The 13,148-nt window shown below is 38.9% G+C and overlaps 1 protein-coding gene across 6 annotated transcripts in view; it reads right to left on the bottom strand.

The window, feature by feature from the left end:
• Positions 1 to 11,653, bottom strand: part of PSIP1 (PC4 and SRSF1 interacting protein 1) — a 43,298-nt gene extending 31,645 nt beyond the window's left edge. For all 6 annotated transcript variants that reach the window (XM_023728623.1, XM_023728624.1, XM_004373503.3 and 3 more), the window contains exons 1-3: positions 11,460 to 11,653; positions 10,794 to 10,974; positions 7,349 to 7,425 (exon numbers count right to left, since the gene is read on the bottom strand). In XM_023728623.1, coding sequence (XP_023584391.1) covers positions 7,349 to 7,425; positions 10,794 to 10,865 — 149 coding nt within the window. In that variant the 5' untranslated portion in view covers positions 10,866 to 10,974; positions 11,460 to 11,653. The remainder of the gene's footprint in view (positions 1 to 7,348; positions 7,426 to 10,793; positions 10,975 to 11,459) is intronic.
• Positions 11,654 to 13,148: the final 1,495 nt, after the last annotated feature.

The following is a 13,148-nucleotide window of genomic DNA, read 5'->3' on the forward strand; positions in this document are numbered from 1 at the left end:
TACTACTCTCTGAATCAGTAAAATCTACTGAGTTGTACACTTTAAATGAGTGAATTGTATGGGACATGAATTATATCTCTAGGCTGTTAAAAAATTTTCAGAGAAATGTTCTGTATTATACATTGCTGAGTAGCGTCCGGGGTCTTCAAAGCCTGTGAGCAGCCATCCAAGATACTCCACTGGTCTCACTCCTTCAGGAGCAAGGGAAAATGAAGAAAACTAAAGACACAAGAGAAAGATTAGTCCAAAGGACTAACAGACCACAACTACTATGGCCTCCACCAGACTGAGTCCAGTACAACTAGATAGTGTCTGCCTACCACCACTAACTGCTTTGACAGGGACCACAATAGAAGATCCCAGACAAAGCAGGAGAAAAATGTAGAACAAAATTCTAACTTAAAAAAAAACCAGACTGACTGGCCTGACAGAGACCGGAGAAACTCCTAGAGTATGGTCCCTGGACCCCTTTTAGCCCAGTAACGAAGTCACTCTGGAGGTTCACCTTTTAGTCAAAGATCAGACAGGCTCATAAAACAAAACAAGACCACCACACCAGCCCAGGGGCAAGGACTAGAAGGCAGGAGGGGACAAGAAAGCTGGTAATAGGGAACCCAAGGTCGAGAAGGGAGAGTACTGATATGTCATGGGGTTGTTAACCAATGCCATAAAACAATATATGTACTGTTTAATGACAAGCTAGTTTGTTCTGTAAACCTTCATCTAAAGTTCAACTAAAAAAAAGTTTCAGAGAACGTATCAAACAAAATAAAAAATAATCTGTAATTTCACCAACTAGATGTAATCACTGTTTTCAGTTCACTTTTTATTCAAATTAAAATGAACATCTTTCTATGTCAAGAATTGCCTTAACGGCTGTATATTATTTCACAGAATGGCTATCCCAAAATTAATTTGTCTACTGTTAGACTATTTTCTATTACAAAATAATGTAGCTATAAACAAATAAGCTGTTCAATCTTTGCACATTATCTTCACAATAAACTGTAAGTAGAACTGTTGAGTCAAAGGAAATGCTCAAGACCGAGGAGCTTCTTAATGAGACTAAAAAAAAAAAAAAAAAAAAAATGATGAAAAAGGTATCCATCTCCTTGGGATGCAATCTCCCAGGTTTGGTGAACAGAGCCCAGATTACAGTTTTCAGACATCCATTACTAGTTCCCCAGAGCACAGCTTTATGTGGTTGTGGCTCTTGTTCATTCTTCAAAGCATTTCATTTTAAAGTAAAGTACAAAAAATGTCTAATACGCAAAATAAAAGCAGGATATAATTACGATAGCAAACACCAAAAACTTGTAAAAGCAAATGTGAAAGAAAACATATCAAAAGTGGCTCTGATTCATTCCATTTTTAAATAATACACCAACATGCTTTTAAAAAAAAAAAAGCAGGACACCATTTTATATGCTACCAAATACAAATACAAAAAAAAAAAAAGCACAGGTAAGTCTGAAGGAAAACACATTTAACAGCTTCAGGGGTAATTTCTAAAATTCAGGAGTAAAAATGGTTAGTTTTCTTTGTAAAGAACTTCCCTTTTATGTTTTTTAAAATTTTAACAATGAAAAGATACACATTAAATCAAGTAAGTTACATACCAAATTCCACCAAAACCCTCATTTTAAGCATTAGATAATTGAAGACCAGAGGATTAAATGACTCAAGCAAGGTTATCTACTTAACAGTGCCTCAACTCTGTACAATATTTCTTAAAAAGCTTTCAGGGTTTCCTTTATCCACTGTATTACAGTCTCTGAAATATCTACCAATAAAATATTGATGCTATACACTTACACATATGAACTGTCTTCAAACACTATGTCAAAACCCATAAAAATCAAGGCTAATGTAAAACATCCTAAGAGAACAGCAAATCATTAAGTGAGTAAAGTACTAATTTTATAATTCTGAAGCATACCTAACTCATACAAGTTTGAGTTTTACATGGCACATTTGCCAAGGCCTTAAGTTTGTGTGTTTGTATCCCAAATTGTCATAAGAATGTAAGGACAAAGAAAAGCCAGTTACTTCTCTAAATTCTCTTTTTTGTAACCAGTGTATATACCACAAGAATCCACGATGTCCCCTACAAAAGTTCAATTGTCACACACTTGGGACAAAATGGGAAAGTTTATGAGAGCTGAAGAAATCAAAGCTCAAAACTGTTACCAAGTAATACTACTAAACAGAGAGTCGTATTTTCTTAAACATATACACTCAGTGCTTTATTACTGTTAAATAATTGTTAAATCACAAAGTATGAATCACTGTTTTATAAGTAGATTTAATATTATAATTGTTTTAAAATAGTATGCATTAGTTTGTAATAGGAAATGATCTAATAACAGACAACTGAATATACACATAATATGCACCACGAACCTGCTAGGATACCGAAATGAATAAAACAGTTCCTCTAATTATTTGGTATAAGGCTTATGAGAAACTATACAACTCCCACACTAACACAAGCAGGTATGGTTGTTGTACAGACGAAAAAATCCTACTTTTATGATTTATTACTTTATTCCTTTCTTCTGGACACATTACAAGAAAAACTGACAACCACTAGTACATCCCATTCACCTTCACGCCTAAAATTCTAAATGAAGCAGGTCTGAAAACAGCTTGTAATGTATGTCATGTTACATAAGGTCCTAAAATTGAACATTCAAACTTTTCATATTAGAACAATTAAGAGCAGTAAGGAGAGAGGAAAGCAGCAAAATACCATCTTTACTTAAATTTTCAAGACTTTACAGAAAAAAATAGATCTTGGTGAGAGTATTTCCTCAATTAGCAAAGGTTTTTAATTAGCAAAACTCAAACTGCATTTCAAAACAATCATCACTATAAGTAAAAATGTCTTGCAAAAATACACAATATTACTTTCCATGTATAAATCTTATTCCCAAAATGAAATACAACTGTCAAAATTTTACAATTTTTGTTAATAGCTGACATTTCTTTAGTGTTTAAAAGCCCCTGGAAAGTGCAAGTGGGGCTAAACGGTTACGTACTCAACTAATTGAAAAGTTGGTAGTCTGAATTCACCCAGAGGCACCTTGGAAGAAAGGCCTGGCAATCTACTTCCAAAAGATCACACCCACTGAAAACCCCTATGAAGCACATTTCTACTCTGAAATACATGGGGTCACCATAAGTCAGAGTTGACCCAACAGCAACTACTGGTTTAGTGTTTAATTCACACCAAACATTATCCTAAATATTTTTCATGTAATAAACCTTGTTTGTACCAAAAAATTCTATGAGGTAAAATATATTATAACTGTGTTACAAATAAGGAAAGAAAGGGACACAAATATTAAATAACCTACCCAAGGTCACAGAGCAAATAAATGGCAGTCAAGGATTCACAGACAGACTTCTGATCTGTCTTAAATACTACATAAACGTTGCTTAACGGACAGATTAGCAACTTCATAATCAACAAATGATTTTATCTGAGCTTTCACTCCATCACCAAATATTTATTTAACAGGTATTATGTGCCAGGCACTGAAGTCAATGATGAGTTCAAGATAGACAAAGTCTCCACTCTCTAAGTACTTCATCTGTTGGTGAAGGAGGGAAAACGGGGGAAATTTTTCAAAGTCTTCATTGCAGTGGAGAAAATAAAAGGAGAATTTAAGATCTACGTAAATGAACTAGAAAACCTGAAGGAACAACCTTCCCAGCAAAGGCTAAGCAAGGACCTGAGACAAGATCAGGCATATCTGTGTAACAGAAAAAAGGCAGTGAGGAACACAATGAGGCTGGAGAGGTTAGCACTGGCTAGTTTGTACAGGGTCTCATAAACAGCATTTGTAGACAAAGTTTGGTTTTTTGTTTGCAGGTAATTTTAATAGGGGGTCATTAAAGGTTTTATACAAGGAAATGACATGATCTGGTTGGGGTAAAAATATCACTTTGCCTACATATGAAAAACGGAAACTAAAACAAAGTTAGGATAAAAAAAAAAAAAATCAGTTGCCTTCCAGTGAATTCCAACTTACTACAATCCCACATGTGGCAGAGTAGAACGTGCTCCATGGGGTTTCCAAGGCTGTGACCTTTTGGAAGATCACCAGGTCTTTCTTCCAAGGCACCTCTGGATAGGTCAGTAATCAAGCACTTAACCATTTGTGCCACCCACGCTCTAAGTTAGGGTTAGGACACACTATTTATGGGAGTAATTATAGTATGAACCTGAGTTGTAATAGAGGAGATGGAGAAGAGTAGGCAGAATAGGATGCATTTTGAAGGAAAACAATACCTGCTGACTGACCAGATGTGATGAAAAATCGGAATGACTGTAATATGTAATCAAAGATGACACCAAGATTTTTGGCTATAGCAATAAATTAGCTAAATATTAATTTCCCCAAAAAGAAGAAACTGGAGGATAAAAAGGCTAGCATTCTGTTTTAAATATGTCAGGTTTCAGATATCTCATAGACGGCCACAGCTGGTATGCCTAAGGGCTCATTGCTATCTAATATTCAAAACTTCATCACTGGATGAATTTAATATGAACATGATATCATAAAATGCTAGGAAAAATCAGATGTTTTATAGCTCAGGAAAACAATGCAGTTATAAAAGGATTCTCCTATAAATTCACAATAAAAAAGATCTCAATCTATAGATCGGTTATGTATTTGTGCAATTTTCCAAACTTCCATTTCTTCCTGTCCCATTTCCCTACCTACTTATTGCCTGTTAGGATAAACTCCTAGTTACGCTGTCATGGTTTGAATTATGTCCCCCCAAAATGTGTGTATCAATTTGGCTAGGCCATGATTGCTGGTACAGTGTGATTTTCCTGTATGTTATAAACCTGCCTCTATGATGTTAATGAGGGAGGATGGGTGGCAGTCATGTTAGTAAGGCAGGACTCAATCTACAAGACTGGATTGTGTCCTGAGGCAATCTCTCTAGATATAAAAGAGAGAAGTGAGCAAAGAGACAAGGGGACCTCATACCATCAAGAAAGCAGTGCCCGGAGCAGAGCATGTCCTTTGGACCGGGGTCCCTGTGCCAAGAAGCTCCTAGTCCGGGGGAACACTGATGAGAAGACCGAGAGAGAGAGAAAGCCTTCCCCTGGAGCTGACACCCTGAATTTGGACTTTTAGCCTACTTTGAGGAAATAAACTTCTCTTCATTAAAACCATCCACTTGGGGTATTTCTGTTACAGCAGCACTAGATGACTAAGATATACGCAAAATCCAAATTGAAAAGTTCAAATAACCACCACTCCCAATTTTTGATGAAACAAAAGCCAAATAATTATCAGAGATCGTTTCTAAAAATCAACTCTAAGTACAAAAAAAGTTAAGTCACCAGGCCAGTATAAATACAGCCAAATCACCTAAGAAAAATGGTGTACTTATGAGAACACAGGCACAAAATATAACAAAGTGCATTTTGAAATAAAATTTTAATATTAGTTGAATACATTCAAATCCCTTGAAAATATTCGAATTCCTTAAAGCCCAATAATTCATTATCTTCATTAACCACTTAGGTAAAATATCCATTATCTAAATGTTTATGGAAGTTTAAGTTACTTGGTGTAAATTCTGTTCTCAGATTAAAATTTAAAGATAAAAACTTTACAAAGTAAAAACCCTCATTCTTAAATAAAATGCTGGGGAATGGATGATCCTGCCTCTTCTAAATTTAACAATAACGTAAGAATGAACTGTGTTCTATCATCTGTCCTATTCCAGAAAGTATCGGATTTAAAGAATTCTCAACTTTTAAACCTGAAAATTCTGTGAGATGTCTAGACATTAAGACAGTGTTGCAAACATCACTGTGCATCAAAATCACCCGGAGGGCTTGCTAAAAGATTCCTGGACCCCACACCCCAGACTTTCTGATTCATTTAGAACCCACATTTTTAACTAAAGCTCCCAAGTGACGCAGGTCCTACTGGACCCTGCTCCAATACACAGTACAATTTTTCATTAAGATCCCTTTCCTTATTAAAAGTATTTACTGAAGTTTTTTTTAAAATAGTGGAGTAACTTATGGAATCAGACATCTATCATGTATGTTCTAAAAGTATAGAACATATATACCTGAACCCAATTCAAAGTAATTATGGTGATGGCCAATTCTGGACTCAAAAATTATATTTTAAAGAAATTAATTATGTGATATTATATACCATATGAAATGTCTAAAATAGGCAAATCTAGAACAGGAAGTAGAGTAGTGGTTGTCCAGGGGTGGGGCCGGGGGAATGGAGAGTGACTGCTAATGGGTATGGGGTTTCTTTATGGGATGAAGAAAAGATTCCCAAGTTAGAATACGGTCATACAACTGTGTAAATATACTAAAACTCATGAACTGTACACTTTAAACAGGTGAACTTTATGGCATGTAAATTATCCCAGTAACCATGAAATGTTACACCAGAGTTCAAACAGTAACAATGTTAAATCAAATGTTGCCACTGTAACCATTCTTAATACATAATGAATTCTAATTAGAATATCAATAATTTTATAAATACGTGTACTTATTCTAATTAGAACATCCATGTTATGTGTGTTCTAAAGTGTTTTAAAGCTACTGTACACATATACAAAAATGCTCTTTATACTTACATCTGGCCTGGTAAGCTGACTTTTTGGTTAACAGCCAAGCTCTTAACCACTGCACCGCCAGGGCTCCACAGTGCCTCTAAAAACCGAACCCATTGGTCAAGTTGATTCCTATTCATAGTAACCCTGTTGGACAGAGTAGAACTGCCCCATAGGGTTTCCAAGGAGCAGCTGGTGGATTCGAACTGCTGACTTTTTGGTTAGCAGCTGAGCTCTTAATACTATTCCACCAGGGCTCCACAGTGCCTCTAGGGACCATATAAATACAGAGAGAAATATTCAGATCTCTTCTTCTCACCTTTCCCACAATATACAGTTTGTGTTGCTACTATCACAAAGCCTAAAACAGGACATCAAGCAGCCCTTTTAAAAACCACTTATGTTTATTAAATATGAACACTGAATACCTACATACTTTCATTCATCAGTCATTCTTCTGACTACAAAGAGGATCCATACATCCTTACATTTATAGTTAAGGAAGCATCTATTCCAATTAAGAAAAAAAAGTTATACCTACCATGTCTTTAATCTCTACCTTACAAATAAAGAAAAAAGGGGAGACTCAAAGACCTTTTCCATAGTTCCAAGATGATTTTAAAGTTTATTATTTTACTAGTTCCCCACTGAATTAATCTCTACTATTTTCTTTTTAAGCCCAATGACCCTACTAAATTAACTCTGATTTGCCTTTAGAACTAAAAGGACTTACGTCTCATGAGTTCCAAAAAAGAAAATGGGTAGTTTGTTTGTGGGTGGCTTTACAGCTCCATCAGGAACTTCATCTACCTAAAAGAAAGGTCAGAAAAATTAAAATCTTTTAAATCAGACATGCCTCAATACACCTGAATAAACTGAGAACAACATGCCCAAAAGAAATCTGATATAAAATGACCACTTCAACAGGTCCACAATCCCCTATCTCTAGTTCTGAAATCCAAGAATCTCTGAAAACTAAGATCTTCTTCAAAATTCATTTGTGGCAAAATCCCCGATAACAACGAGTCAACTGGGTCATTTCCTTTATCCTACCTAGCGCCAATACTGATGTTTCTGCAAAAATACTGTGTTCTGGTATTGTGTGCCAACCCAGACCATATCAGCAATGAAAGTCTTTCTGGAATCCCAGAATTCTGAATCCTGAAACAATCTTGCCCTAAGCATTTCAGATAAGGGAATGTGAACCTGTTCAGCAATCCTAAATGATACTTCTGCAACGACACTATACAAGTAACAGGGTTAACGTAAAAGTAACATTAGTAACACGTGTTTTAAAGCCGTATTTCCCAAAGTCTGAAACACATACCTACATGGCTGAATCGCGTAAGGTTACCCTTTCCTTTTTTTCATTTCTCTTTCATTCCTTCTAATTAAAGTCAAGATGAAGGTATCAGGTGCTACTATGTCTAATACACCTGTAATACCTGTTGTTTTCCCTTATTAACAAAAGGAAAACAGACCTCAGGGATAAAGCCATTCAACAATAGCATCTAGATAAACATTTCTTTTTTCAACTTCATAATTTTCATAATTTAATAGAGAAAATTTAAATAAAAATCAATTGATTTATTTAAGAAGGGAGCTGACACCAGAGGACCTACTACTTGCTGCTTTGTATGCATTTCAAAGACTTGAAGAAAAGACTAGGAGGGTGATGTAATTATCTGTGGGGCAGTCTGAAGCTATAGAAGACCAATAGAATAATTAACACCCAACCCCTCTAGGGACTTTAACTTCCCCACCTATATGGAGTCCTGGTGGCGTGGTTAAGAGCTACAGCTGCTGACCAGAAGGTCGGCAGTTTGTGTTCACCAGCTGCCTCTAGGAAACTCTATAGGGCAGTTCTACTCTGTCCCGTAGAGTTGCTATGTGTCGGAATTGACTCGATGGCAATGGGTTTGGGTTTTTTTTTGGCTATATGGTGAAGATTATACCCATCTATCACATCTATCATTTCAACTTTGTGGGGAGGCTACAAGAATTATAAAAATCTTTAAAACCAAAATACCAAACCCATTGATGTCGAGTCGATTCTGACTCATAGCAACCCTACAGGACGGGACAGAACTGCCCCATAGAGTTTTGGGACCTTAAAATAAGGGATATTTTCTGTCAACCAGGTTCAAAGGTTTCTGCTGGCAAACAGCCTTAAAGGCTTGTGCACCTAGAGAGCTGAATAAATGTTAGGCAAATTTTTTTTAAGTTGATTTTAAGAACATTACTGGTACAGAATTACAAGAATGCACAAAACTTAAAAATTAATGAACTCTGGGATACCTGAACAAAGAAAATGTTCAAATCAAAACTGCAACAATGGCTCTTAACAGCTGATACTTTAAATACTATTCTAAGCTCTCTAAGGCAAAGATTTACAATTTGTAAGACTAAAAAGATAGAAAAAGGAATACAGTGCTGGGACACAGGAAATACAAACCCAAACCCAAGCTGAGCTGCTTCTAAGATAAAAAGAGGGGGAAGTGAATAGAGACAAAAATTTCCCATTCCAATTAAATACAGAAGAGTAATACTGTGATCCTCCTAAGCCTACTTTTACTTTTAACAGCACTAACTCTTGGTCACCTAACATACTGAGGAATGCAGGAAGGATGATTTGGGAGAAAAGCAATTTAAAAAAACTTTCCACTTGGGTATTAACTGTTTTGTGGTATGGAAACCTGAATATAGATGTATCCTATTTTCTAACACCTCAACATAAAAAAAATAAGGACAATAAAACTGTGAAAAATTCTGGAATGGACTTAAATCCATCCAGTTTCCCTAGGCTCTACTTAAACATGAACTATAGAGTGTTTTATAAGTGCATGATTACATACTAAACACTGTAAGGGGTGTAAAGAAATTGAGTTTATGGCTATTGCCTTCAAGAAGCTTACAGTCTATCTGAATGTCAAAGAACCTACAAAGAAAGTTAAAAGGTTATCACAAAGGAAACAGAGCAGAATGTCAGATATTACAGACAACGATTATGATTAAGGATTGTTAAAGTAGATTTGATAGACTGGGGAAAAAGCTTTTCAGGTTGGGTAAGAAAACCTGTACACCTGAATCTGTAAAGAGCTGGATGGCGGGTCGGGGGTGGGAATCAAGGAACAGTACTTGGACAGTACTCTTTATTCTCCATTCGTCTCCCCAGCTGACATAAATAAAACTACCATTATTTGATTACCCTTAAGAAAGAGACTCTTCAAAGAATAAATTAGTAGAAAATAGTTTGGAAAAATAATTACAACTGCAGAATATAACATCTTTATATTTTAAAAGATCTCGAGTTTACCTCACCCCATAGGTTTCAACCTTTTTTTGTGTCCCATCTATCACTGTCTTACAATCTGGGTCCCACCATAAACTAACAAAATGACACTTACATATTGAGAGTCTCTATCTAAATTTTACAAAAAATCCTGCGGCCTTAATCACTTCTTTGTACCACTAGATGTAAACCCAAGAATCTGGTTCCACCCCTCCTTTTGCCTATGGGGAACAACCAGAGTTAAAACAACTTTTCAAGGTCATAAGGCATATTTTCATCAATAAAAAATGTGATACATTTTCCGGGCCTTCCTTGGTAGTAACTTATTGCACAATTCTCAAGAATATCCAGTCCCAAATCTCGTTATTAACAAACAAATCTCTAGAAGGCCTCATCAGTTACAACACATGAAGATCCCGCAAATTCAACTGAATCGTATATATATATATATATATATATATATATATATATACGACATCCTACAGTCTGTAATTTGCATAGATAACATATTTTCCGTTTTATTCAAAATTTAGAAAATGCTAATATTTCACTACTTTTTAAAACTAAGTCACAGATGCTTATTTTCATCTACAATGGAACATTAATTGGCATCCCTTTTGAATACTTTCTATTAAGAAAATCCATCAAAAAACAGACCATACAAGTATGTAGATCATTTGGATTTTCACAACTACATGTGCGATTAACTGGGTACAAACTGAAATGAAAAAGGTCAACTTACAAATGAAACGAAAGGAGAGGGAGGGGGAGAAAAGACATACACACACAAAAAAAAAACGAAAACAAAAAACAAGAGAAAGGGTAGGAAGCAGGCCTGTGAGCAAGAAGATAGCACCACCAAATGCGAGGGCGAAAAATCACTTACTCGAGCTGGCCAATGAGGATACCCTTTCATCTTGGCGAAGATGAGGTCTCCGGGTTTGAAATCGCGAGTCATGTTTCGGGGGCGACGCCGAGGGGTCCGGAGCCCAGCGAGGGGCTGCAGGCGGGAGTCGAGGCGGAGCCGGGCAGCGGGAGGAGGGGATGCCTCGGGGCGTCCGACGCGCCTGCGAGCGGGAGCAAGGAGGGCGGTTAGAGCGAACACGGGAGGGAGGGACCACGGGGAGGGGGTGGGGAGAGAGGGTGGGAGGCAGTGAGGGGGAGAGCCTCCTCCACCCCTCCCCCGAGTGCGCGGCCTTCGCAGCCCCCGAGCCGCCCCTCCCCCGGCTCGACGGCCAGAGACGCCACCAGCTGAAGCAGGGATGCTCCCAAGCCCAGGCCTTAGTTCTCCCGCCCCCTCCCTCCTCCGGCTTTTCTGCAAGAGGCTTAAACCCCAAAATGGAGGGGGATGTGTGGAAGAGAAAAAAGAAGGCTTAAGACAGCGGTGAGTCCCCCTTCCGCCCACGGACGACCACCCTTCCCCAGCATGCTTTCCGTCGCTCGGGCCCTGGCCGCCCCTCGGCCCGCGGCCGGGCCGCGTCCACTTCCCCGCTCAAGCCAGCGGCGAGGCCACCAAGGGGGGGGGCGGGGCGAGTCCCCGCCGCCCGCTCACCTGCCGGGGCCGCGGGCACGGAGGCTGCGGTTGCGGGCCAGCCGCCTCTGCCCGCGTCCACGCAAGCCACCTGCGCCACCAGCTGCCGCAGAGGCGTCTCAACGGCTCCGAATCGCAACCGCCGCCGCCGCCGTAGCTGCGCTGCTCCCGCGCGGCTCCCGCTCGGCGCCCGCTAGCACTGGGCGGGACCAACTGCTCCCCGAAGGAGGGGGGAAAAAGCAGCACCCGCCTAAGGGGTATGGCTCTGAAGCGGAGCTTCTGAAGACCCTAGAACCCCAAGTTCAGTTTTCCCCAGCCATTGCCGCCAGATGGAGAGAAGGATGGTTGTAAGGGAAAAAGGAGTGGGCGAAAATACTGCGGCCCACTGCGGCTCCCCCCTGTGGTTTGCAGAATGGTCGGGCCCGCCCCGCCCCTGCTGGCTGCTCTGCGTGTGTGTATTTGTCTGTGTGCTGTATGTAAAAGGCGGGGAGGGAGGAAACGATTGTTGTGGACGGGCTTGGGGGCGGGTATCCGGACCTCCAGCCTTAGGCTGTGTGTTAGGGAGAACTTGGCAGCCTAAACTGCTTGTACTTGCTTCGTTTCCCCGGGCTGGGAGCCTTTAATGCTGCATTTGCGCGATTTGCACTATCCAAAAAAAGAGGAGCAGTAAAAAAAAAAACCCATAGACGAAATCGGAGCATGAGGCAGTTGCAGGGCGTGCAGCCTGTAGGCCTCTTGCACCTCGCTGAATGGGGCTTGCAGTCTCTTTTTCCTTGAAATTGTAACATGAGAGAGCCGCGTTTCGTTGCTTTTTAAATTTAAAGCACCAAGAACTCTTAAGAAAAAGGCAATCCTAACGATTGAAAATGTGAAGCATAGAAAACAATGACAGGAAAGCATACGCCTTTTAGATAGGATGTGGGTTTGGGCCCGTGCTAAATTTTAGCTGCATCTAAATTTTATTCTCCTAATAGCATGGCAGCTGGTGGGTGGTACAATCTGAAAGTGTTATTAAACCTCAAATGTTTTATCTCTCAAGATACTCAAAGATGATTATTATTTTTTTTTTTAAATCCTTTAGCCAATAAATTTTTTAATATGTTAGAGCCCTGGTGGTGTAGTGGTTAAGAGCTGCGGCTGCTAACCGAAAGGTCGGCAGTTCGAATCCACCAGCTGCTCCTTGGAAACCCTAGGGGGCAGTTCTACTCTGTCCTGTAGGGTCGCTATGAGTCATAATCTACTCGATGGCAACGGGTTCGGTTTGGTTTTAGTAGTACTATGACTAGCCTTCTGAAGTGAATTGATACTTTAATATTTTACTACACCAGAGCTATGTCACCAGCACTGTCTAATTTTATTTACCCATTAACATTCACTCAGGTTTCCAATAAATGTGTAGTAAGACATTTTGAAAATTATTAAGAATTAATCTTAAATTGTGCTTATCTTTGCATTCAACAACAACAAAAAGAAAACCTACTGTGCATCAAGCAAGCACTCTTAGGTGCTAGGGATACAGCTAGGAACAAGCACAGATGTTTCCCATTCAAAGCAGAGGCTGAAAATATGAAAAAGGGCATAATAATATTAAAACATACAAGTATTAGTACCTAGTGAATACTCCTTTAAATAAAGGACTCACAATTGGGACTAAATCAGGAAAAGCTTTCTTGATAGGTAGAAATTAAGAATATTTTGAAAGAGATACGC

This window comes from Trichechus manatus, unplaced genomic scaffold (assembly GCF_000243295.1).
Source record: "Trichechus manatus latirostris isolate Lorelei unplaced genomic scaffold, TriManLat1.0 scaffold00025, whole genome shotgun sequence".
Lineage (NCBI taxonomy): Eukaryota > Metazoa > Chordata > Mammalia > Sirenia > Trichechidae > Trichechus > Trichechus manatus.